The sequence below is a fragment of the Heterodontus francisci genome, unplaced genomic scaffold (assembly GCF_036365525.1).
Source record: "Heterodontus francisci isolate sHetFra1 unplaced genomic scaffold, sHetFra1.hap1 HAP1_SCAFFOLD_124, whole genome shotgun sequence".
Classification (NCBI taxonomy): Eukaryota; Metazoa; Chordata; class Chondrichthyes; order Heterodontiformes; family Heterodontidae; genus Heterodontus; species Heterodontus francisci.
Genome location: NW_027140322.1, coordinates 3,579,287 through 3,605,773, shown reverse-complemented (window position 1 = coordinate 3,605,773; position 26,487 = coordinate 3,579,287). Strand labels below are relative to the sequence as shown.

Below are 26,487 nucleotides of genomic sequence, written 5' to 3'. Positions count from 1 at the left end.
AAGTATATCACAATCCCATTCCCTGATCTCTACACCTACATGGGTCGTCTCCATGGTGAATACAGATGAAAAATAATCATTTAAAGCCTAATCTACATCCTCCGACTCCACACACTGATGGCCACTAATCGGTGGTAATCTTATCCTCTTGCCCTGAATATACTTCAAAAAGACTTGGGATTGTCCTTCATCTTGCTCCCCCAGTGTTTTTGCATGTCCCCTCTTCGCTCTTCTAATTACTTTTTTAAATACCCCCTACACTTCCTATGCTCCTCTAGGGCCTCCACTGTTTTCAGCTCACTGATTCTGCCATTAAACTCCTTTTTGTTCCTTATTCAATCCTCTAAATCCCTTGACATCCAGGGTCTCCTGGACTTGTTGGTCCTACTCTTCAAGGTTAGGGGAACATGCTGGCTCTGAGCTCTCACTGTTTCCTTTTTGAAGATAAGAGACCATGGGATCCAGAGCAATTTGACAAAGTGGATGCAAAATTGGCCTAGTGGCAGGAGGCAGAGGGTGGTGGTCAAAAGTTGTTTTTGCGAGTGGAAGCCAGTGACCAGTGGTGTACTACAGGAATCGATGCTGAGACTCTTGCTGTTTGCACTGTACCTTTAGATGTAAATACAGGAGGTATGATCAGTAAGTTTGCAGATAACACGAAAATTGCTGATGTCGTAGACAGTGAGGAGGAACGCCTTATATTACAGGACGAAATAGATGTGCTGGTAAGATGGATGGGGTCCGAGCAAATGGAATTTAATCCTGAGAAGTGTGAGGTGATGCATTTTGGGAGGACATTCAAGGCAAGGGAATATACAATGGATGGTAGAACACTAGGGAGTCCAGAAGGTCAGTGGGACCTTGGTGGACTTGTTCATAGATCACTGAAGGCAGAAGCACAGGGAGATAAGGTGGTGAGGAAGGACATATGGGATACTTGCCTTTATTAGCCGAGGCATAGCATATAAGAGCAGGAAGACTATGATGGAGCTCCAAGAAATGCTAGTTAGGCCACAGCTGGAGTACTGTGTACAGTTCTGGGCACCACACGATTGGATTGATGTGATTGCACGGGAGAGGATGCTGAGGAGATTCACCAGGCTGTTGCCTGGGCTGGAGCATTTCAGTTCTGTAGAGAGACTGGATAGGCTAGGGTTGTATTCTTGAGCGCAGAGAAGGCTGAGGGGAGCCCTGATTGAACTTTACTAAATTACGAAGGGCATTGATAGGATAGATAGGAAGAAACGTTTTCCTTTAGCAGAGGGGTCAGTTGCCTGGGGACATGGATGTAACATAAGGGGCAGGAAGTTTAGTGGGGATTTGAGGAAAAAAATATTCACCCAGAGGATGTGGAGTCTGGAACACACTGCCTGAAGAGATGGTGGAGGCAGGAACCCTCACAACATTTAAGGTGTTTAGATGAGCACGCGAAACACCATAGCATACAAGGCTAAGGGCCGAGTGCTGGAAAATGGGAATAGAATAGATAAGTGCTTGATGGCCGGCACATGCACAATGGGCTGAAGGGCTAGTTTCTGTGCTGTATAACTCTATTACTCTATGACTCGATGACCTGATCTGCTGCTTGTGTTCGTTTGTAAACTACTGCCAGTCTAGTGAGGTTAGAAAGCTTGATCGTATCAGCTTTTGGACTGTCTTGTTTCAGAGCCTGTTCTAGTCGGGTCCTCGGCAGAGATAACAGGCCGAAGCTGTCCGAGCTTTCAAATCTTTCTGAGTAAGAGAGAGAGCTATTTCTATAAGAACTCTATGTTATTATGGAAAGTGTTTTTTATTAAGAGGCCCCTTTCTTATAATAAATCAGGAGTGTGTTAGTTGGGTGAAATATGAGTGGAAGCGTTGTTTTGGAATGTAGAATCACCGCTGGTGAATGCAGAAGGTCCTATACAAATTTCATTTGTCAAAATAACAGGCAGACCCGGTTAGACAGCTCGAGATTGGATGCCCAGAGCCAGAATCTGAAGGGCTGGAATTGATACCCAATGGATGAAGGAAGATTTAACAGTCAAATAAATAGCTGAATGCACAGCCCAGAAATTCCAATCAAATTTCCTGATCCATTGTTACAATAAGTAAATTCTTCCAGAGTTTCATGTATTATGTGATGAACTCTCACAGTGAATGTGGACACTTGAAATTACTCTCCAGTTTAAATGTCACCTTTCACTAATTGCGAGCACGTTGAATTGAGAAAACCAGCAAAAAAAATTACAATGTGTTTCTAACAAGGCCACTTGACGGTCCATAGAAAGCTGCAATGAACGAGAGTTTTGGCAGTATGTGACACAATATCTGGGATTTTGTGTTGGATCCGCGGTAAGATATGAGCCTCACCTCTTCTGATTGACTTTTTCTGTATAACCACCATCAGCGAGATGAACACACAGATTAGCAGGACTCCGAAGCAGACCGCAATTAGGATGGAAGTTGTTTTATATCCCTGTTCTTGATGACAACAAGAAAGCTTTAATACAGACACAGTCCGTCTTGGATGATAAAATATTTATATAAGTATTTAATAATTATATCCACTGCTTCCGGGCAATGAGTTGGGCTGAACATTCCCCAGTATGTGTGGTGCACATTGCACCAGAGGAAAGTGTGAGCCAATCTAAATTACAGAGACAGTGCCCCCATGTTTCTGATCAGTACAGGACAGTTCAGGTACAGTCAGAAACTGGGATTAGCGGATTTTCAACCGGACCATTTGAAATATGCGGTGAGGGAAATTTTTTTTCAGTCAGTGAGCACATGCTTATAGTATCTTGAGGAAATGACAACAGTACCAATTCAACTAATACAAACCCGAACGCTAGCTGGAATACTAATAATGGTAAGTACCTGCAGATGAGGACGGGTAAACAATCGGAGGCACATCGAGTCCTGTGGAATATATTGTACAAAACGTTCAGGAGGATTTCAGCACTTTCCATTTAAACGATAAATATTGTTCTTAATTTCCGAACTAATGAGTCAATTTAACAAAACAAGGCACCCTAACCCCACTCTCCAAACCCTGCCACCCTCACCGGAACAAATCACACTGGCATCTTCCTTGTGATCACAGTCAGACTGAGCCGGCGATGAAGAAGGACAGTCGGCCAGAGAAGATTCGCTTCCAGTGCATTTCACCTCATCCAGCCAGATAACACCGTCACCCTGGGAAAAAGTAGCTCCTCCTGGGGCCAAAAGAGCGTGACCACAATCCAGCTGTCTGCAGACAACATTGGCATCGGCCATATCCCAGGAGTCATCACACACCGTGCCCCAGCTGTTATTGCACAATATCTCCACTCTCCCGGAGCAGTTGGTGTTACCTCCAAACAGGCGCAACCAATGTCCAGAATCTGGCAAAGAGAATCAATTATTATTATTGATGTAGTATAAGAAAGTAGTACATGTCAGATAGTTGGTATAATAAAGAGGAAGTAGCACCTGGTGAAAGCCCACGTTTACAATCATATTCTCGAATGCAGTCCTTTGATCTGTGGGGCTGCTCCTCAGTTACTTTTGCTTCTGTTGAGAAGAGAAACATGCTGACTGTATCACACACCAATGTTTGAAATGACACTCGCACATTTAGAGGTTTGTTGTGTTACCTGAACAAACAACACCAGCATCCTCCCTGTGTTCACAGTTGTGTTTACCCCACGGTTCTGTTTGACATTGCCAAAGGAACGATTCGTGTGAAATACATTCCATCCCATCGAGCCAAATGGGTCCGGATCCTTCTCCGAATGACTGAGCATAATAATCGATATAACTGTGGGGACCACACTGTAATTGTTTACAGATCACTTCTGCAACACGTTCAACAAGTGTATCCGAGCACACTGTTCCCCAGGTGCCATTGTAGAACACTTCCACTCTCCCCTCACAGCGATGCTTCCCATTCACCAGCCGCAGCTCTTTGTGCTCTGTCAATGACACAAGAAATATCCAGATAGTTAGATTGATAACTCGTTGTATGTTCATACTGCACAGCTCAACACATGCTGCACCGGTTGTGTTCACTGATTTCCAGTAATTATTTCAGAAAAGCGATAGAAAAACACCGACAGCCCATAAAGTAATAAAGAATAATCAACACGGATTTCACAACAGAAAAGACAAACAACGTTATTGAATTCTTTGAAGAAGTTACAGAAAGATAACAGGGATAATGCAGTCGATGTAATATGCATGTTTTTTTTTCAGAAGGCCTCTGACAAGGATCATGGCTGAGGTCAGAGCCTGTGAAGTCAAGAGATCAGTGGAAGAATGATAGGAAACCAGCTACAAAGCACACCGTCCGGGTACAATGTGGTAACCCAGAATGGTGGAAGTTGGGAAGTGGTGTTCCACAGGGCTGGGATCACTGCTGCTCAACATTTACATGAGCGATTTGGATTTAGACAAGGGAGACTTAATTTCAAAATTTAAGATGACAGCAATTTGGGGATATAGTTAACACTAAGAAAGACAGAGACAAAATACGGGAATACGTTAATAAACGGGCCGAATGGGCATACAATTGCCAAATAAGTTGAATAGAGATAAGTCTAAGGTGCTCAGTGTTGACAGGAAGAATAAAGAGGCCACGTACTTCTTGCAAAATAAGAGTCAAAATGATGTCGATCAGCAAAGAGATCTCGGGATACAGAGGCACTAATCACTTCGAAAGTGACAGAGACCGAAGTTAGTGATCATAAATATAGGATAATCACGAATAAATCTAATAAGAAATTCAGGAGAATTTGTTTGTTTTTTTACCTAGGGAGTGGTTTGAATTTTGAATTCCGAACACATGCAATTGCTGAGGTGATTTGCACTGATGCCTTTAAGGTAAAGCTATACAGGTACATGAGGCAGAAAGAAGCAGGAGGATATGCAAAGAGGGTTAGGTGCAATGATGTGGGGTGATACTCGTGGGCAACGTAAACACCACATTGACCAGTTAGTCCGAATGGCCAGATTCCGTGCTGTCCATTGTATGCAATTCGAAGCCATATCTTCCCTGTGAAACCGCGTGCACAACACTACGGAAAATGGGCACATGGAAGCACCTTCACCTGAACACATGATCCTCACATCTTCTTTATGAGAACAGTCGTGGTGACCCCACGATGCTGAGGGACATTCCCAGAGAAATGATTCGTTACCGGAACACGTCAGTTCATCCAACCAAACTGGCCCTGAGCCTGGTCCACAAGATGCAGGAAGTGCCAGGTCCAATGCCTTTCCACAACCCAGCTGTTTGCAAACCACGTCAGCGTCCGCCAGATCCCAGGAATCATCACAAACTGAGCCCCAAGTCCCATTGTAATAAATCTCCACTCGGCCAGTACATGGGCTTCCACCGTCAGACAGCCTTAACTGCACGTGGTCTGTTGGATAACAGTACATGAGGATTATACTTTCAATAGACATTCACATCATCACTCAATACAACTGATTTTACCATCACCAGCTCAAAAAATGAACGTGAAAAGCACCTGTGACAGGTAAATAAAACTATACAACAGAATATCTGTTTACACTTACTTCTTACATAGAATGTAAAGAACGGCAATGTTTCAGATATGCTATTACATCTGGCTTTGACAAGTTCTGATCTCCAGTTCCCCTTTAATGTTTTGAACGCTGTGTACGGTGTCAAACAGGCAATCACTCACACGATTCACAGTTAATTTATACTCATGTTATATAACTGTATCTGTTCCTTGTCCATGTATGTTACCCTAATTTGTTATCTTGGTCAGACATTTACTGCCATCTCCTATTTCCCTCATCTTCAATTACAAGTGACTTGCATTTATCTAGCGCCATTAACGTAATTAAACATCCCAAGGCGCGATACAGGAGTGATATCAAAGACATTTTAACACAGAGCACCGAAAAATATATTAGGTCAGATGACCAAAAGCTAAGTCAAAGAGTTAGTTTTTATGGAACGTCTTAAAGCAGGAAAGACTGGTTGACAGGCAGGGATATTTAAGCAAGTAATTCTAGAGCATGTGACCTTCGCAAATAAAGGCACGGCCGCCAATGGTGCACAATTAAAACCAGGAATGCTCAAGAAGCCAGAACTGGGAGCTGCCAGTCTGGAGCCGATTGCAAAGACAGGAGCTGTGAGGCCAGGAAGGGATTTGAAAACAAGGATGAGAATTTTAAAACCTCTCGTTGCTGGGCAAAGTAGGTCAGTGGGCAGAGGGCAGATGCCTGAGTGGCAAATGGTCGAGACAGCGGAGCTTACAGAGGTTGTAACTAGTGAAGCCAGCCAGGATTGCATGAGCATCATCGAGTCTGGAGGGAACAACGCTATCGACAAGACGAGATAAGGGCAAATGCGGGTGATGTCATGGAGGTGAAAATAGACAGTGTTAATGAGGATATGGAGATTTGATAGGAGGATCACCCTGGGGTCAAATATAACACCAAGATTACAAGCTGTCTGGCTGAGTGACAGACAGTTGGCATGGCGAGAAATGGAGTTGGCAGCAAGGAAACATGCGATGGGGACTGATGGTTTCTATCTTTTCAATACTGAGTTGCAGGAATTTTCTGCTGATGCAGTACTGAATGTCAGCCTGGAATTCTCACAGTGTACAGGCATTGGAGGGCTCAAGAGTGTTGAATGTGAGGTAGAGTTGGATACAGTGAGATACATGTGGAAACTGAGGCTTTGTTTGCGGATATCGCTGAAAGGCAGCATGTAAATGAGTAATGAAGTGTCAAAGGATCGATCCTCTGGTGACACTATAGGTGACTTTGCAGAAGCAGGAAGAGAAACCATTGCTGGCAACTTTCTGACCATGACTGTACAGATAATACTAGAACCAGCTGAGTGCAGTCCCACCCAGCCGTGTGTTAATGGGGAGGAATTGGACAAGTATTTCATGATCAATCATATAAAAATTTGAGACAAGTCAAGAAAGAGGAGGTGGAATCGTTTATATTTGTCACAATCACTTCGGATGTCATTTGTTTTCGGCCTGTGGTGTGGATAGAAAATTGATTTGCGTAATTGAAACATGCAGCTTCATATAAGATGAGCATGGATTTGGGAGGCGACAACACATTCAAGGACTTTGGCGAGGTACGATCAGTTGGAGCTGGGCAGTAACCTGCATGGACAGGTGGTCAATGGTTCCTTTCTGAGGAGAGGTGTGATGACTGCTGATTTGATGGAGAGGAGCCTGAAAATGTAGAGAGAGAGAGAGAGAAAGAGAATCGTTAATATTGCCAGCTAATATGGAACCCAGGAAGGGAATGTTTGTGTTCAGTAGTTTAATAGAAATAAGGTGTAGACAGCAAAATGTGGATACCATCAACAGCACAGGTTCAGAGAGAGAGTGAAGGATTCTAGGAGAGAAACAAGAAATGTGAATTCAGGGTGATCGTATGGGATGGGGGTGGGAACTGATAGGAAGTTAGGCCTGATGGGTTGGGGAAGAAAGGGAGGTGACTGAACGGATGTTTTTGAACTTTGTGACAAAAAGTCTATGAGCTCCTCTCAATTATTTTTGGAGTTCAGGGTGGATGAGGCAGGGGAGTGGTTCAGGAGGAAGATTTATGATGGAGAATATTTGCTGTGCGTTTTCTTTGGCTTCCTGGATAATCTTTGTCAAACAGGAGGATTTAGTGAAGATGAAGAGGACCCAATGATGCTTTATGCGACTGATACATTCAGGATTATATTACCAGATAGTTCCCCACATGTCACCGTGCCTTTCTGTTTTTCAATTATTTCAGGGAATGTTGGTGTCACTGGCAAGACCAGCAGTTTAATCCATGCTATTTATTACTTCATGATTACTTTATTACTCCACTTCATATTGGAGAATGTAAGGTCCACAAGTCCTACCCTTAAACATCAGCCTTGCAATATGCAGTATCTTCGTGTGGAACTACGTTCTAGGGTTGTGTTGATTATAACATTATTAACATTATCATAAATCAATTTAATATTAATTGCATAAGAGAATCACTTACCTTTGAAAGGATGGGACTCTGTCTTTGACAAGGAATATATTTGAGTAATTTTAGATACATAAACCGCATGTCTGAACAGAGAAGATGCAGACCTGTCTGTCCAGACAGACTGCTGCAATTATGTTAAATGAGCAAACGAAACATGTGAGGCACATTAGCAATTGCGATTGTCTGTAAAAAATCAATGAACTAAACGACTAATTCTATCAATATATGACTGTTGGACCGGACCAAAGAGGGAAGAAAACAGGATCTCTCTGCAAAATGTTGGACAGGATCAGGAAGCGCCTACGGGCAATTGAACTGTCGATGTGCAGACCTCCCGGCTGAACAGAAACCAGTATTTAATCTGGACTGGACAAAAATGATTGGACTAATTGCGTCAGGCACTTTGGAGAATAAACATCAGCAATGTGACCCATCAGATACAGAAGTAGAAGACAAGGAGAAGACACATGGCTTCTGTAGGTGGGCATAAATGTTGGGTGGAGCTTAACATCTACCTAACTGAAGAACAAGATGACATACTCGACTCTGTCCAGTGGCTGAGTGTGTAATAACCATTCAGCACTGTAAACTTCTGACGTGAAACGCTGGAATGTATTGATTTCCGCAGTGTCCGAAGAAAATGCTTACTGTAACCAATCGGTATCAAATCTGAATCATTAACTATCTCATATGTTGTAAGTTCCACATGTCGTATGCAAATAAATGTTCATTGGAACAACCCGAAAACATCTGCCCACACTCAAGCCAAAGGACTTGCAGGTTGGCAGGTAAATTGACCATTATAAATTGCCCCTAGCCGTGGTAGGGAAATATAGGGACAGATGGGGATGTGGTAGGAATATGGGATTAGTGCAGGATTATTATAAATGGGTGGTTGATGGTCGGCACAGTCTCGGTGGGCCGAAGGGCCTGTTTCAGTGTTGTATCTCTAAACTAAACAAAACTAAACTACACTCTGCATAATGCAACATCCCCAGAACACATGCATGCATTAACATGCCACACAATGAAACTTTAAAGTGTCTAGTCCAAAACATCTGTCTACTTTTATACACAATCTAATGAAACTAGCACCAGACCAACTCCCACACAGCTACCTCCACTTATATACTATACAGTCGAACTGATTGCAAGCTTGGCGCCGGATTTGATACCACAGCTGAGAATCCAATTCCGTATTCTCTTTCTCATAAGGCCGTTATCTTTCACCTCTATCATCATTCACCTCCCTTCCTGCCTCAGCCCATCTGCTGCTGAAATGCTCACCCATGCTTTGTTGCCTGCAGAATCGAATATTTCAATGTTCTCCTGGGCGATCACCCATCTTGCATCCTCCAGAAACATCAGCTCATCCAAAGTTTTGTTGCCTTCCCTACATGAAGCCCCTCTCAGGAACGCCATGGCACTCGACGATCTACTGGTTTCCCTGCGATCAATACCCAGAGTTTCCAAATATGATCTTCATGTTCAGACACCTTCATGCTCTCCCCCTGCATCAGTATAACCATCTCCAGCCTGAATCATTTCAGGAGCTCTGCTTTTTTCTGAAAACAGCTTGTTGCACTTCACCCACTTCAATTGCCCACAACTTTCAGTTTTGCCTTTAACCATCTAACCCCCAGATCTGAATTTCCACCAGAAATATTTCCGTGTCTCCGGCTCTTCAAATCCAACCATCTGACTAAGAACAATAACAAGAAATGCTGGAATCACTCAGCAGGTCTGTCGGCATCTGTGGAAAGGAGAAGCAGAGTTAACGTTTCTGGTCACTGACCCAAAACGTTAACTCTGCTTCTCTTGCCACAGATGCTGCCAGACCTGCTGAGTGAATCCAGCATTTCTTGTTTTTGTTTCAGAATTCCAGAATCCGCAGTATTTTGCTTTCATCTGACTAAACATTTCGTCACCCACTCTAACATCTCTTTGTTTGGCTCTGTGTCAGTTTTCTCTCCGTTTACATTCCTGTTAAACCCCTTGTGATGTATGTGTTAATTGAAATTTCTGTAATACAAACGTTCTTGCTGTTTAATTGTGTCCGTGTCCTCTCTCTCTGTACACCACCCCAGCTCCCCGACCGCCCACCATCCTCTCCGACTCTCCTCGAGTGAAATTACTGCTTTGAGAAACCCAGGAACAAGTAACCGATATTATCACTTTTCTCAGCAGATTAGACATTTCACTTTTATGTTTTTGTAAAAGCAGTGAAGAATTTGCTTACCTGAACACAGGACCCATACATCCATACTGTCAGTGAGAGACGAATTCAATGTGAATAAGATGCAGTTCTGGAGCTGCAATTCGTTTCCTTCACACTGGACATCATTCACCCAGATGGGTCCTTCACTCTCTCCGTCCTTTGAATAGTTATAAGCGGCTGTCGCTTCACCACAACCCAGCTGTGTACAGACTACATTGGCATCATTCAGGGTCCAGTGTCTATCCTGCAATCTCCCCCAGCTGCCATTGTAGTAAATCTCCACTCTCCCATCACACCAGCTTCCCCCGTTAGTCAGACTTAGTGACCAATTTTCATCTACAACATGAAACAGATTGAGAATGGTGAAACTGAAGCAAAATATCTCAGAATTTACTGCCACCCGAAAAGTCATTAATATTAATGGTTACTATTCCTGTCATCATTGTTCAGAAGGCTTGTTGAAAGATCATTTTCACCATTACCTTTTCTCTGTAAATACATTTTAGAGACGTACCGAGTAGCTTACGGTTGCTGAACTGGGGACAGAGGGTAAAATGAACTGTAGGTGATAGCCGAGGGACTGAAGGCCGTCCTCCTGTCCACATGCACTGATATTCCAGCTCTCGCCCTGTACTTGAAAATATCATCAACTTTTCTTCCAGTTTAACCTCCTTATATTCACATGGTCCATCTTCAACTCTTCCATTCTCTTCCTCAACATCTCTGTCTCTGCTTCTGGGGATAGGTTATTAACTAATATAAAGAGTAAACCCAGTGACTCTCACAGTTACCTTGTCTATGCTTCCTCACACCCCAATTCTTCGAATTACTCTATCACATTTTTTCACTTGCTCCATCTGCAATGTCTGGTGATGCAAACTTCCATACCAGTGGTTCCAGATATGTATTCCTTTTTCCTCAACCGAGGACTCTCCTCACCTCCTCATCCACCCACCATGGTTGACAGGGCCCTCAAGCACGTCCATTCCATTCCCCAAACGTCTGCTTTCACCCTTTCCCCCTCCCGGAATAATGATAGGATTCTGATTCTCCTCATCTTCCACTCCATCAGCTTCCATATTCAACAGATCATCTTCCACCATTTCCACCACCTTTAATGTGGTGCCACTACAAAGCACATCTTCCCCTTCCCTCCACGTTTAACATTCTGAAGGGACCATTCGCTCTTTGGCACTCTGATTCACTCTTCAATCATTCTCAGCACCCCTTCCCCCAGGACCTTCCCATGAATGCGCAGGAGGTGCAGCCACTGTCCTGTTACCTCCACCTTTCTCACCATCCAAGCCGCCAAATACTGCTTCCAAGTGAAACAGCGATTTTCTTGTACTGCCTTCTCTTTAGTATACTGTATTCACTGTATTGACTGATCATGATACCGTCTGCTTTACATTGGGACACCAAACATAATTGAGTGCTTACTTTGCACAACACCTTTGTTCAGTCTGCAAGCTTTACCTTTAGCTTCCAGTTGCCTGTCCTTTTCATTATTTATTCTGCTCCCACTCTGACATCTCTCTCCTCTTTCTCCGACACAGTTCCAATGAAGATTAACATAAGTTTGAGAAACAGCACTTCCTCTTTCCACTAGACTCTTTACAGGCTTTTGGAATGAACACTGAATTCAGCAATTTCAGGAAAGATTCCCTCCCCTTTTTTGGACGATGTCTTGCCTTCCAATTTGCAGCTCCTCTCGAAATGTGTTTTTCACTTGGCCCATTCCTATCTCTTTCTGCCTTGCATTGTCCCATTTACCATTTAATTCTTCCTGCCTTCCACCATATCACAGATTGTTCCTTTCGTTCTTTCCTTGCTTTCCCCTTTCTTTAAAAACTGTTAAATCTCTAAGTTCTGATGAAAGATCTGCAAACTGCAAGGTTGATTCTGTTTCTTGCACCGCAGATGCTGCCAGAACTTCTGAGTATTTTCAGCACTTACTGTTTTTATTACCTATATTTTAAATTGTGAAACGTGGGAGCAATTTGCGTTGAGCAATGTCAAACGGACAGCGATCAGTTAACTGAGCAGATAATCTGTTATAAGAGGGCGCTGGTTGAGGGATAACTGGGAGAATTGTAATTTACATCAAGTTTGTGAAATAATCAAAGACATGGCATATTGGTGAAATAACGAGTTACTTCACTCACTATCATTTTATTGCCCTTAATGGAATGGAAATTAAAATTTATCTCATGCTATTTAGTTGGAAACAAGTTCACAGTTTTTTCTATTGCACAGCTGATCTTTGCAGAGAATTCCATGATAATTCATATTTGAACGGCCAACATTGATAACAGTTTCAATGCTCGAGCAAAATTTCCATTCTATGGCAGTGGTCCTGGGAGCAAATTGCTGATTCTATAGCCCTTGAATAATGCCCTAGATTTACCACAAAAGAGATATTATATGAGCGATAAGTACTAATCACGAGACATTGTATGTATTCAATGTTTACTGGAGTGAAGCTCTTTGATTCATTTGTAATTTAATTCAGACCAATAAACCGACAAACACATCTCAGAATCTTAGAGTCGAAGGAAGCATGGAATCAGCGACCTGTGGAAATAGTTAATGATGCTTGACAGCAGAACAGTTGGTGTATTTCAGTTCAATTGACTGAGATGACTCACCCGTACAGATGACACTGGCATCATTTTCATGGGAGCAGCTAAACTGTTCCCAGGATGAAACAGGACAATCCCACAATCGCGTCTCATTCCGCCGACACCTGTAACTTTCCTTCCACACTGGACCGGCTCCCTTCCCAAAGTGAGCTCCTCCCGGGATTGAGGTTACTGTCCCACACTGCAAGTGCTCACAGACCACGTTGGCGTCTTCCAGATCAAAGTACATGTCACTCAGCGTCCCCCACTGGTCTCCATGCAGCACCTCCACCCGGCCAGAGCATCTGTTCGTCCCATCAACCAATCGAGGTCCATGTTTCCCTGTATTGGAAACGAATCCAAATCCAAATAATTTATAAATCATCCTCTGCATAGAAACAGCAAAATAGAAAATGGGTATAAAAGTTGAATCTTATGTACACGATTATCTATCCATACTTTACACAAATTATCTATCAAAAAACAATTAGAATTACCACAGCAACACAAAAGCAAAATACTGCAGATGTTGGAAACCTGAAATAAAACAGAAAATATTGGAAATACTGAGCAGGGCTAGCAGCATCTGTGGAGAGAGCAAGAGAGTTATGTTTCAGGTCTGTGTATTTCATCACAATAATTACTACAGGACCTCTTTAAGAAGTTGGCTGAACACTCAAAAATTAACAGCTCTTCTTGCAAACGCTAATCGATTGTTGGTCTTTATCTCTTGGATTTTGGAATGTAAACGATGAAGGATGTGATGATTCAGTTGTATCTGTTGTCACGTTTGGGCACGGCACTTCACAAAACCATTGGCTGTGGAGGATGTTCAGGACAGTGTCACTAGAATGGCAACAATGCTTTAAACGGTACATTATGAAGATAAGTTGCATAAACTTTGTTTGTAATAGATTTAGTTTAGAAGGATTACAGCTTATCTAGTTGATGTGTTTAAAATGGTTAAGGGGTTTGATAGATGAGCGAGAGAAGATCTGGAGAACAAATACAAAACAAGCCCATTTCGGAGCTGCTTTTCTTTATTCGGATGTGGACATCTCTGGCAGAGGTGGCAGTTATTGCTCAACTCTATTTGCCCTTGAAACCGGTGTCAGGACCGTCCTCTTGAACTGCAATTGCCTGCATGGGGAATGTTCTTCTGCAATGCAGTAAGGTAGAGTTAAGGCAAAGTGTGCAAGCATAGACTGTACCTTTAGCTGCATGTGTTGTCAGCAGAGTGGGAAGTTTGGAATTTGGTAATTAGTGGCTAAGACTTAAATCTAGCCGTAACATTTAGCAATTCGCTTGGAATTAAAAACCAAACTGCAAGGCAGTTCATTGTTCGCAGTTAACAGGGTAAGTCAGGTTAGCAGTAAGCTGTCAATCAGCTGTGATTGTGCGAACTCGGGTAATTACTGTCAGCTGGAAACTGTCTGGACTGTTGTATCTCGAATGTGCCTCAAAAAGCATATAATATTGGACGTCATTGCAAGATGATTTGAGTAAAGGAGCAAGATGTTACTGCACCTATACAGGGCTTTGGTGAGACCACACCTAGAGCATTGTGTGCAGTTTTGGTCTCCTTATCTGAGGAAGGATGCCCTTGCCATTAAGAGTGTGCAAAGTAGATTTACAAGGCTAATTCCTGGGATGGCAGGATTCACGTATGAAGAGAGATCGGATCGACTCGGACTATATTCACTAGAGTTTAGAAGAATGAGAGAGGATCTCAGAGAAACCTATAAAACTCGAACAGTACTAGACAGGCTACATGCAGGGAGGATGTTCCCGATGGCTGGAGAGTCCAAAACCACGGGTCACAGTCTCCGGATATGGAGTATGCTATTTAGAACCGAGATGAGGAGAAATGTCTTCACTCAGAAGGTGGTGAACCTGTGGAATTCTCTACCACAGAAGGCAGTGGATGACAGATCTCTAAATATATTCAAGAAGGAGATAGATATCTTTCTTAATACAAAAGGAATCAAGTGATATGGGGAAAAACGGGAACAGAGTACTGAATTAGATGATAGGCCATTACTTTTTTTGAATGGCGGAGCAGGCTCCAAAGGGCTGTCTGGCCTACGCCTACTCCTATTTTCTATGATTCTATATTTAGACTTCTGGTAAGGCAGAGTGTAAACAAAGATTGCAATGTTAACTGAATACATTATGAACATAGTGGGAAGTTAGAGTTTGCTCAAAGTAAGAATTCGGTGCAGAGGGGTAAAAGGAGGTATTTTTTATTCTTTCACAGCGGGTGGGAATTTCGGGCTCGGACAGCATTTATTACCAATCCCGAACTGCCCTTGCAAAGATGGTGGTGAGCCGCCTTCTTGTACCACTGCAGTGCATGCGCTTTCAGTACACTCACAGTACTGTTAGCAAGGGACTTCCAGGATTTGACCCAGCGACAGTGAAGGACCGGTTATATAGTTCCAAATTAGGATGGTGTGTGCTTCTGAGGAGAACATGCAGATGGTGTTCCCATGCATCTGCTGTCCTCGTCCTTCTAGGTAGTAGAGGGTGAGCGTTCGGATGGAGGTGTTCTGTTTTGTCTGTTAAACTGGAGTCAGTGACTAGAGCAACCGGTTTAAAAGAGCGCCACAGCCAGCAGTAGCACAGCCTATTGGAAGGGGCTGAGAGACAGACACCTGGCAAATAGAGGGACAAACTCACTCAGTGAAGCAATTGTCAGGTCAGAGTGTGAGAGGGCGTGGGTAAGTTGTAAATACGGACTATGTTAATTGATGAGTGCTTAGTGTTTCGGCGTTAGCTAACCAGTAAAATAGTGTTAAAGCTAAAATGCATCGACAAATAATTTTACCTCTAAAATAAAGACAGACTAAGTTCTGGCAGAGCAGGTTTTTTTCTGGATATTGGAATTTGTAGATAATGGAACTGAACCGAGGGAACTTGTCTGTAGTAGATATCTCAACCTGGAACCTCTCTGGCTCAGGATCATAGAGCTGTTGTGGGAATTGGAAAAACACCAACACATATGATAGCAAGAAGAGTATTTGACAGTTTGCTGCAGATTTCAGTCACACCTTGTCGAGAGCTGCAGGATCAGAATGAGGTTGTTGCAGCTTATAGTGTACAGATTTGAAATCCAGATGTAATGGAGAACGAGGATATACAGAAGTGAACAGGAACAACGTACTGTCTATTTGTGAAGATCAGGATGAAGACTGTTAGAAGGACAGCCACAATGTTGACCGTGATACCTTCGAATAGGAAGCTGTTCAAAAGGAGGAGGAGTGGTGCATAATGTGATACTTTTAAGTGATTCAATAATTAGGGCATTAAGAGTCCCACACAGTATTTTCCCAACTTGTGCGAAGTGAGGGTTATCTCAAATCAGAATGCAAGATTGGGGTGGAAATATCCAGTCGTTGTGGACCAATTAGGCATAAACAACATTGCAAAGAGTAGGCAAGAGGTTCTTTTCGGAGAGTACCAGGAGCTGAAATATAAAAGAAGATCTCAAGGATTATAATATCTGGATTATTATACAAGCCGCTTGCACATTGGCATAGGAAAAATAAACGATCACGGAGATGAACACGTGCTTGAAGGTTATGATGTTGGAAAGAGGTGTTACCTTTCAAAGGACCCTGGCACCTGTACTGGGATATTAAAGAACTATTCTGTTGGAATGTGAAGCACCTGAATCGGGTTGGGATCAGGGTCCCAGAATAAAGGATAAATAGGGTTGTTACAGGAACCTTAAACTAGTAAATGGGTGAGGGGAGGCTGGTGGGGGGCGGGGTGAGGGGGTAGAGCACAGTTGTAAATGTAGCATATCTAGGTGCTACAGGGAAATAGAAAACTAAAATATTCAACATTTGAGTCAGACCATTTTACGGTTTTACATCACGTGCCTTTGCGCTGAGAACAGCAGTTGCTTTCTTGAAAAAGCAGTTGTTAGAAATACTGACAGACCACGACGTTTTGGGCCATGTACTCTGCCCATTGTCTGGAGAAATAATTGTAATTGGTGGAAGCAGTCTGTTTATATGCAGTGCAGAACGGGAATGTGGGCAGGATCTTACTACTGATAGGTTATTACATGTTCTTGTTCTGTTTTTTCTTGGTCAGTTAATTATATTCCATGAGAGGTCAGTATATGCCATTATTCTTGCTGCTGATTCGTCAGTTATTGTGCATCGTGGCAAGTCAATCCATGCTACTGTTCTGGTCGTGGTTTGTTGGCTGCACAGCAGGTGCTTGTGCGTTTCTCGAGGAGGGAAACCCTGATATTCACCGAGGAACAGGTCACTGTTAGGGGGAAGGTCTTGTGTTTATCGGTCTCCATAGCTTCCTTGACGCAGTGAACGGCACAAGCCTGCCATCAAGGAAGCTCAACTCAATGACCACCGCATTGAATGGTCCAATTCCAAACTCAACCTCATCTATTATGGACTGGCGTGCACGACACAAGAACATCATAAGTATAAAAGAGACCAAAAACATGCAAAAATACAAAAAGAAAAATGCACAGATCTTCGTGAATGGCAGAGATACAAAGAATAGCAAAGGATGACAAAACAGTTCGCAAGAGCTACAAAACTTTTACAATAACTTCAGAAATATATTGTCATTAAAAGCAATGTGGTCTCATTACAATGACAGTTGTGATATTATAAATGAAAATAAGGAAATGGCAGGAATTATGCATAATTTCGTTGCATCAGTATTTACATGGACACAACTTTTATTAAGGTTCTTTGTTGCCGCAGTCGGACAAATGCTGCCCTGACATTGAGGGCAGTCACTGTCATCTGGAATGCAGCTTTATCATACATGTTTGTACAAAGGGTGTGATGTGGTCTGAAGCTGAGGGGTCCGACAAACCCAAACTGAGCATCAGTGAGTAGTTTATTGGTAAGTACTGCTTGATAGCGCTGTAAACAACACCTTCCGTCCCTTTGTTAATGATTGAGAGCAAACTGCTGGATCAGTAATTAGAAAATTGCAATTGTCACACTGCTATTTAAAGAAAGGTTAGCGAGAGAACCAAGGCAATTATAGATTGGTTAGCCTAACAGCAGTTGTCAGGAAATTACTAGAGTGTACATTTGAAGATGGAGTGTCTGATCACCTTGAAAAGTGACAGCCAATCAGAGAGAGCCAGCGTGGATTTGTAAAAGGTAGATCATGCTTGATGAACCTGATCAAATATTTTGTGGAGGTAACTAAAGTAGAGAACAGGGGAACCTGAATGGATGTTATTCAGATGAACTTCCGGAAAGCACTCAGCAAAATCTCTTGTAACTGATTGTTGGCTAAACTTGAAGCTCATAGAATTTAGGGAAATTATTGACCTGCTTCGGACGTTTGTTTAGTGGCAGGAGATAGACAGCAGGGATAATGGGCAGATCATCTAACTGGCAGGATGTGATGGCGCCGTCCCACAGGAACCTCAACTATTCACCATATTTATTAATGATTTAGATGACTGGATAGAAAGCCACATATAATTGACATACTCAATATTGCCATTGAAATAAAATATCAGCCATATTGTAATCATGCATATTTTAAGCATAACTTTACAAAAAAAAAGATTCCGTGACTGTGTAAAACTATTTCAATATTGGTGAGCGTGAGGTGTCCAATTTGGACTTAAAAAGATTACAGTATTTTCTACATGGTGAAAAGCCGGATGCAGCACAGGGAAAATAGACTTCAGGGTCATGGGAAAGTACAGGAACGAAAATCAAAGCAGCCAATGGAATACTGGGATTTATGTCTAGAGGAATGGAATACAAGGGTGAAGAAATGATGCTGCAGCTAAAAAAAAACTGGTCAGGCCCCATCTGGTGTAATGTTAAGCTATGGGCAATATGCTTTGGGAAGGATATGTTGACCAAGGAGAGTGTGCAGCATAAAAGATGCGAGAATGATTCCTTGGCTTCAAATGTTTCTGTTTTTTATTCATTCATTTGATGTGGGTGTCGCCGGCAAGGCCAGCATTCATTGCTCATGCATCGTTACCTTTCACAACTGGGTGACTTGTTAGGCTATGTAAGAGGACAGTTAAGAGTCAACAGCATTGCTGTAGGTCTCTGGTCACATGTCGGCCAGACCAGGTAACAATGGCAGATTTCATCCCCTAAGGATATGACGAAACAAGATTTTTTTAAATAACAATCGACAATGGTTTTATGGTTACCATTACTGAGACTAGTTTTTAATTCCAGATTTATTAACTGAATTTAAATTCCACGAGCTGCGATGGTGGGAATTGAACCAGCGTCCCCAGAATTAGCCTGGGACTCTGGATTGCTAGTCCAGTGACATTAGCACCACACCATTGCCTCCCCTCATTATGAAGAAGGATTACACAAACTGTGGCTGGGTTCCCTGAAATTTATAAGAGTCATGTCCTTTCACATTCCCAGCCTATGTCTTCCAGCTGCTGGAAAGTCTTTGGGAATTCTGCAGGTGAGCTACTTGCCACAGAATGCCGATCATCTGACCTGCTCCACTCGCCACTACATTATTGTGAATGGTCTAGTTCAGTTTCTTGTCAATGACAACACCCAGTAGGATTTGATGGTGGTAGTGAATTCACTGATTATAATAGCTAGGGGAGATGATATTGTCTCTCTTGTTGGAAATAGTCATTAACTGACACGGAGGTGGTGAGTGTGTTACTTTCTACCTATCAGCCCAAGTCTAAATAATGTCCGGATTCTTGATGTAATTGGGCATGAACTGTTTCTTAATCCAAGGAATTGTGAATGGAACTAAAGACCATGCAATTCTCAGCAAAAAGCCCAACTTCTGACATTTTGATGGTGGGAAGGTAACTGACGAAGCACCAGAAGATAGTTGGGCCTCAAAGAACAATTAGGAAACACATTTTTCGATAAAAACAGCGGCAATCTGGAACTTTCCCTAACAACGTCCAAAGTAAAGAGTTGTGGATGTTACATCTAATCTAAATTTTCAAGACTAATATTGATAGATTTTTTTAAGCTCGGTGTATCAAGGAATCTGGGTCAAAGCCAGGTAAAGAGACTTGAAGAACATATCAGGTATGATCTAACTGAATGATCGAACAGGCTAGTGCAACTGAAAGCTCTGTACTGATAATGTGGATATGTGTCCGATCCTGTCATATTTAGCGGGTAAAATACACACTTTCTATAAAATAACTTTGTAATCTTTCAATTCTGGCCTGATTGCACTGAGCAGTGCTGGAGTACAGCCGTGCTTTTATACCCTGCCGTTCAGTTAGTGTTAACGTGGGCACAGTGGAGCAGTGGTTTGCATCACAGCTCCAGTGACCTGGGTTCAGTTCTGGGTGCTGTCTGTGCGGAGTTTGCATGTTCTCCCTGTGAATGCGTGGGGTTCTGCCGCGTGCTCTGGTTTCATCTCACAGTGAAAGACTTGCAGGTCGAAAGTAAATTGACCATTGTAAATTAACCCGACTGTGGGTAGGTGCAAGGAGAGTGGTAGGTAATGTAGGATCAGTAGAAATGGGTGGTTGTTGGTCGACAGACAGTCGGTGGGCCGAAGGGCCTGCTTCAGTACTGTATGATAAGAATACTAACGTGGGCAGGGAGGATCAGAAGGCTATTGTAATGTCGGATCATTCGTGGTGTTCAAATTAAAGTATCGAAATAGGCCAGTGCATATTCATTTAGTCAACTCCCAACTGTTGCAGCCAATATTCAATTCTAAATATACATTCGGTGCAGTGGTAAACAAACTTGTGAAAATTCTGCTTCTTGCAAAAAAATGTTAAGATTCAGAACCATCTTGTTTACCAGTAATTGTGGGTATTTTGTACCACGTTACACCAGACCTTTAGCAGTAATAATAAACTATAATGACTAGTTTAGATATGAACCTTTCAGACAGAAACATGGGAATGCCACCTTCCTCAGTTTTCCACATATTAAGCAGGGAGTTGTCTGCTTTTCAGTAAGTCTGTACTCACCGGAACAGATCACACTGGCATCGTTCCTGTGGCTGCACTCCTGCTGATTTCCTTGAAAAAGACGGCAGTCCAATAAACTGGTCTCATTTCCAGTGCAGTCAAAGATATCAGACCGTACGAGCCCAATGCCCTCTCCAAAATGAGCATATCTTGGCACCGACACGGCGACTCCACACTGAAGCAGATTACAGACCACATTGGCGTCTTTCAAATCCCAGTCAAGGTCACACACTGTTCCCCAGTTTTCACCGTACTGGATCTCCAGTCTGCCTGAGCATGGGGAGTCTCCGGATGTTAGTCGAGGATATCTGTGATCTTAATAAGCATATTATATCATAATTAGCATAATACGTTAATAATCGCAATAATACATAGATTTTTATTTCAATACGCATCTGATTAATCACAGATCTGGCACGAGCCGTTCTCAGATTCTGTTCAAAACTGATGATGCTGGGTTTCCTGTATCACTACTGCTTATAATGTGACAGGACTATAATCTTTAAAATGTGCCTTTATTTATTTATAACTTACCCAGTCGCCGTCACTGTATCAGCAGTTAGAACTGGGCAAGAAGTGTTGTGTGACAAGAACTGGTGCTGGGAGTACTGTTGTTCATATTTAACATAAATGATTTCGACTCAGAAAAAGGACGTACAATTGTAATATTCACTAATGACATTGACTTGGAGCAATAGTTAATACAAAGGCAGATTGTGAGAAAAATACTTCATGTTAACGAAATTGTAAATGAATTTTCATGCAGATAAATGTGCACTTACACATTTGGGTAGGAAGACTGAGAACCCATACTCCTTGGACAATGATAATCTAAATTGTGTCGCGGAGCAATGGGACTCAGGGGTGCAGATATAAAAATCAATAAAATAGCAATACAGGTTAACAAAGCTCTGGAAAATACAAAAAAAATGAGTTTTATTAAAGAGAGATACGTTGAAAGGGGAGTCACACCCAGCACAAGGAAAGATTTGGTGTTGATTGGGAGGAGGTTGATTGGGTACTAACCAGTCAGTGTTTCCCTACTTTTCTAGGCAGTGTGCAACTGAGCAACTTCACACCATATCAGTTGAATCCTAGTGCTGTAACTGCTGTAACTGTACTGGATCAGCTTGGCTAGAGTTGTCGCTAGTTTTAGAGCACTGATCTTCAGCACTACAGCTGGAGTGTTATCAGGCCTTTAACTTTTGCTTTGTGCTGCGTGCTCAGCCGCTTCTTAATGTTGTGTGCCGTAATCTTCGGAATGGACCAAACAATAGAACGCATTTGCACAGCGCTAACCCATTGACATGAATTGTCACACAATACTTCTCAACTTTTGTCAGTCTGAATAACTACCTTTAACCCACAATTTGTTGACTGTTTTGTAGCCAGTTTGCTACAGTCTGTCTTGATCACCCTTCAAAGCCCTTCGTATGCAATTAATTACCCTGCAACCACATTCACAGTTTTAAGTTTAAAAACTGGACAGACAGTTTGCGACTAACAAGCTGCAGCAGTCAGCATATAATCATAGAATGTTTACAACACAGAAGGAGGCCATTCAGCCCGTTGTGTCCATGCTGGATATCTGTAAGAGCACCTCACTAGTCCTATGCTTCTGCCCTTTCTACATAGACATGCAAAGATTTTCTCTTCAGGTGCTTGTCCAATTCCATATTGAAAGCCACAATTGAATCTGTCTCCATCAGACTCGCAGGCAGAACATTCCAGATCCTAACCACTCACTACGTTAATAAGTCTTTCCTCATGTCACGGTTGGTTCTTTTCCCATCCACCTTATAACAGTGGCCTCAGGTTATTGACCTTTCTGCCAAGAGGAAAAGTTCCTCTCTATCTACTCTGTCTGGACCACTCGTGATTTTGAATAACCTCAATCAAATTTCCTCGCAGCCTTCTCTGTTTGAAGGAGAGCAACCACAGCTTCTCCAATCTATCATTATAACTGAAGTCTTTCATCCCTTGAACATTCCTTGTAAATCCTTTCTGCACACACTCTTAAGCATTCACATTCTACTAAAGTGCCATATTCAGAATTGTACACAATCGATCAGTTGAGGTGAAGCCAGTGTTTCACAAAGGTTCATAATAACTTCCTTACTTTTGTACTCCATGCCTCTATTTAAAAAGACCAACATCCCTATTAACCACTTTCTCAACCTGCCCTGCTACATTCAACTATTTGATCCCAAATACTCCCAGATCACTCTCGTCCTGCAGTCACTTTAGAACTGTACCCTTTAAAAGAGACTGGCAACTAGCATTAAAAGAAGTTCCAATATTTTTTATAGACAGATAACTAGCAAAAAGTTGGTAAAAGGAGGAGTGGGGCCGATCAGGGACCAGAAAGGGGATTTAATATCGCTGAGCTATTAACTGAACTCTTTGCATCTTTCTTTACCAAGGAAGAAGATACACCTCAGGCAATGGTAAAAGAGCTGGTAATTCACATACTAGAGGGGTTTAACATTAATAAAGAGGATGTTTTAGATATACCCTGTTATATACGAACATACGGATGAACATACGAGTTAGGACCAGGAGTAGGCCACTCGATCCCTCGAACCTGCTTCACCATTCAATAAGTTCACGGCTGTACTGATTTCTCCACATTTCCACCTACCCACGATAACCTTCCACCCCCTTGGTTATCAAGAATCTATCTACCTCTGTTTTTAAAAAAATCAAAGACTCTGCTTCCACTGCCTTTTGAAGAAGAGAATTACAAAGACTCACGACTCTCTGAGAGATAGAAATTCTCCTCATCGCTGTCTTAAATGGGCGACCCCTTATTTTTCAACTGTGACCCCTAGTTCGAGATTCTGCCACCAGGGGAAACATCTTTTCCACATCCACCCTGTCAAGACCCCTCAGGACTTTATATGTTTCAATCAAGTCGCCTCTTACTCTTCTAAATTCCAGCGGATACCAGCCTAGTCTGTCAAATCTTTCCTCGTACAACAGGTCACCCATTCCAGATATTAGTCTAGTAAACCTTCACTGTACTGCCTCCAAGGCATATACATCATTCCTTAAATAAGGAGACCAGTACTGTACACAATACTCCAGATGTGGTCTCAGCAATAATCTGTATAGCTGAAGCATAGCCTCCCTACTTTTGTATTCAATTCCACTCACGATAAATGATCACATTCTACTAGCTTTCTTAATTACGTTCTGTACCTGCATACAAATGTTTTGAGATTCATACACTGGGACACGCAGATCCCTCTGCATCTCAGAGCTCTGCAATCTCTCACCATTTATATAATATGCTTCTCTTCTATTCTTGCTGCCACGATGGACAATTTCCCACTTTCCCACATGAAACTCCATTTGACAGGTCTTTGCCCACTCACATAACCTATCTATATCCGTTTGCAGACTCCTTATGTCCTCTTCACAAGTTACATTCTTACCTATCTTTGTGTCATTAGCAAATTAAGCAACCATACCTTCGGTCCCTTCCTCCAAGTCATTGATATAAATTGTGAAAATGTGATGTCCCAGCACAGATCCCTGTGGCACACCACTCATTACATCTTGCCAACCAGACAATGAGCTATTTATGCCTACTCTCTGCTTCCTGTTAGCTACCCAATCTTCTATCCATCCCAATATGTCACCCCCTACACCATGAGATTTTATTTTCTGCAATAACCTTTGATATGGCAACTTATCAATGCCTTCTGGAAATCTAAGTACAATATATCGAGCGGTTTCCCTTTATCCACAGCACTTGCAACTCCCTCAAAGAACTCCAATCACTTGCTTAAACGTGATTTCCCTTTCACAAAAATATGTTGACTCTGCCTGATGACCTTGAATTCATCTAAATGCCCTGCTGTAACATCTTTAATAATAGTTTGTAACATTTTCCCAAGACAAATGTTCAAGTAAGTTGCCTGTAGTTTCCTGCTTTATAAATCCCTTCCTTTCTGAATAAAGGCTTTGCATTTGCTATTTTCCAAACTAAAAGAACCTACCCCGAATCCAGGGAATGTTGGAAAATTAAAATTAACGCATCAACTATCTCACTAGCTACTTCTTTTAACACCTCAGGATGAAGTCCATCAGGACCCGGGGACCCGTCAGCTCGCAGTTCCAACAATTTGCTCAGTACCATTTCCCTGGTGATTGTAACTTTTTTGAGTTCTTTCCTCCCTTCCATTTCCTGACTTACAGCTAATACTGGGATGTTACCTTTACCCTCAATATTGAAGACCGATGCAAAATATCTGTTCAATTCACCTGCCATCTCCTTATTACCCATAATTAATTCCCCAGACTTATTTTTTACAGGATCAACGCTCACTTGGTTAACTCTTTTCTTTTTTGAACCATATCTATATAAACCCTTACTATCTGTCATTATATTTCTATCTAGCTTTCTCTCGTACTCTAATGTTACCTTCCTTATCAATCTTTTAGTCGTTATTTGCTTTTTTGTATATATTCTGCCCAATCATCTGACCTGCCTCCCATTTTTGTGCAATTATAGGCTTTTTCTTTAAGTTTGATACGAACTTCAACTGTTTTACTTAACCACAGATTGCGGTCCCACTCTTGGAATGTTTCTTTCTCATTGAATTGTATCTACTCTGTATATTCTGAAATATTCCCCTAAATATCTCCCACTGCATCTCTATTATCCCTTAACCTGATTTGCCAGTTCACTTTAGCTAGCTCTGCGTTCATGCCCTCATAATTGCCCTTATTTAAAGTACTAGTCATGGACCCACTCTTCTCTCCCTCAAACTGAATGTAAAATTCAATCATATCATGATCGCTGCATCCGAAGGGCGCCTTAACTATGAGGTCATTAATTATTGGTATCTCGTGGCACAATACCAGGTCCAGGATTGCCTGCTCTCTGGTTGGCACCGCAGCGTATTATTCCAAGAAATTATCCCGAAAATACTCTATGTACGCCTTATCTCGGCGACTTCGGCCATCTGATTTTTCGAGCTACATGTAGGTGAAAATCTCCCTATAATTATCGGTGTACCTTTCGGACAAGCTTCCATTATTTATTCCTTTATACTCCGTCCCACAGTGTGTTTAAGGTTAGGTGGCCTGTGCACCACTTCTGACAAGTGACCTATTGCCTTTATGAATTTTCATCTCTACCCCAACGACTTCCACATCCTGGTCTGCTGAACTTAGGTCATCCCTCACTATTGTGCTAATACCATCATTATTTAACAGAGAGACCCCTCTGCTTATTCCTAGCTTCCTGTCCTTCCTAAATGCCATGTATCCTTCAATATTCGGGTCCCAATCTATATAGTGTACAGGACACAATTTCAAAGTTTGCAGATGACACAAATTTTGGAAGCATTGCGAACTGTGAGGAGGATAGTGCGGATCTTCAAAAGGACATTGACAAGTTAGTGGAATGGGCAGGCAGGTGGCTGATGAAGTTCAATGCAGAGAAATATGAAGTGATTCATTTTGGTAGGAAGAACATGGAGATAAATTATAAAATGAAGGGCTCAATTCTAAAGGGGTTGCAGGAGCAGAGGGGCCATGGTTGAATAGTGCTAAGTCATTGACGGTGGCAGGCTAGGTTGAGCGAGCGTTTAATAAGGCGTTCAGTGTCCTGGACTTTATTAATAGGTGCGTGGAGTACAATAGTAAGGAAGATATGTAGAACTTATATGAGACACTAGTTCGGCCTCAGCTGGAGTATTGGG

At 42.2% G+C, this 26,487-nt stretch overlaps 1 protein-coding gene across 1 annotated transcript in view; it reads right to left on the bottom strand.

Moving 5' to 3' along the window:
• LOC137359229 (scavenger receptor cysteine-rich type 1 protein M130-like) overlaps window positions 1–26,487 on the bottom strand; it is a 35,183-nt gene that overhangs the window by 6,757 nt on the left and 1,939 nt on the right. The window contains exons 2-8 of the mRNA XM_068025289.1: window positions 20,774–21,088; window positions 12,847–13,161; window positions 10,220–10,534; window positions 5,070–5,384; window positions 3,673–3,935; window positions 2,353–2,458; window positions 1,574–1,731 (exon numbers count right to left, since the gene is read on the bottom strand). Coding sequence (XP_067881390.1) covers window positions 1,574–1,731; window positions 2,353–2,458; window positions 3,673–3,935; window positions 5,070–5,384; window positions 10,220–10,534; window positions 12,847–13,069 — 1,380 coding nt within the window. The 5' untranslated portion in view covers window positions 13,070–13,161; window positions 20,774–21,088. The remainder of the gene's footprint in view (window positions 1–1,573; window positions 1,732–2,352; window positions 2,459–3,672; window positions 3,936–5,069; window positions 5,385–10,219; window positions 10,535–12,846; window positions 13,162–20,773; window positions 21,089–26,487) is intronic.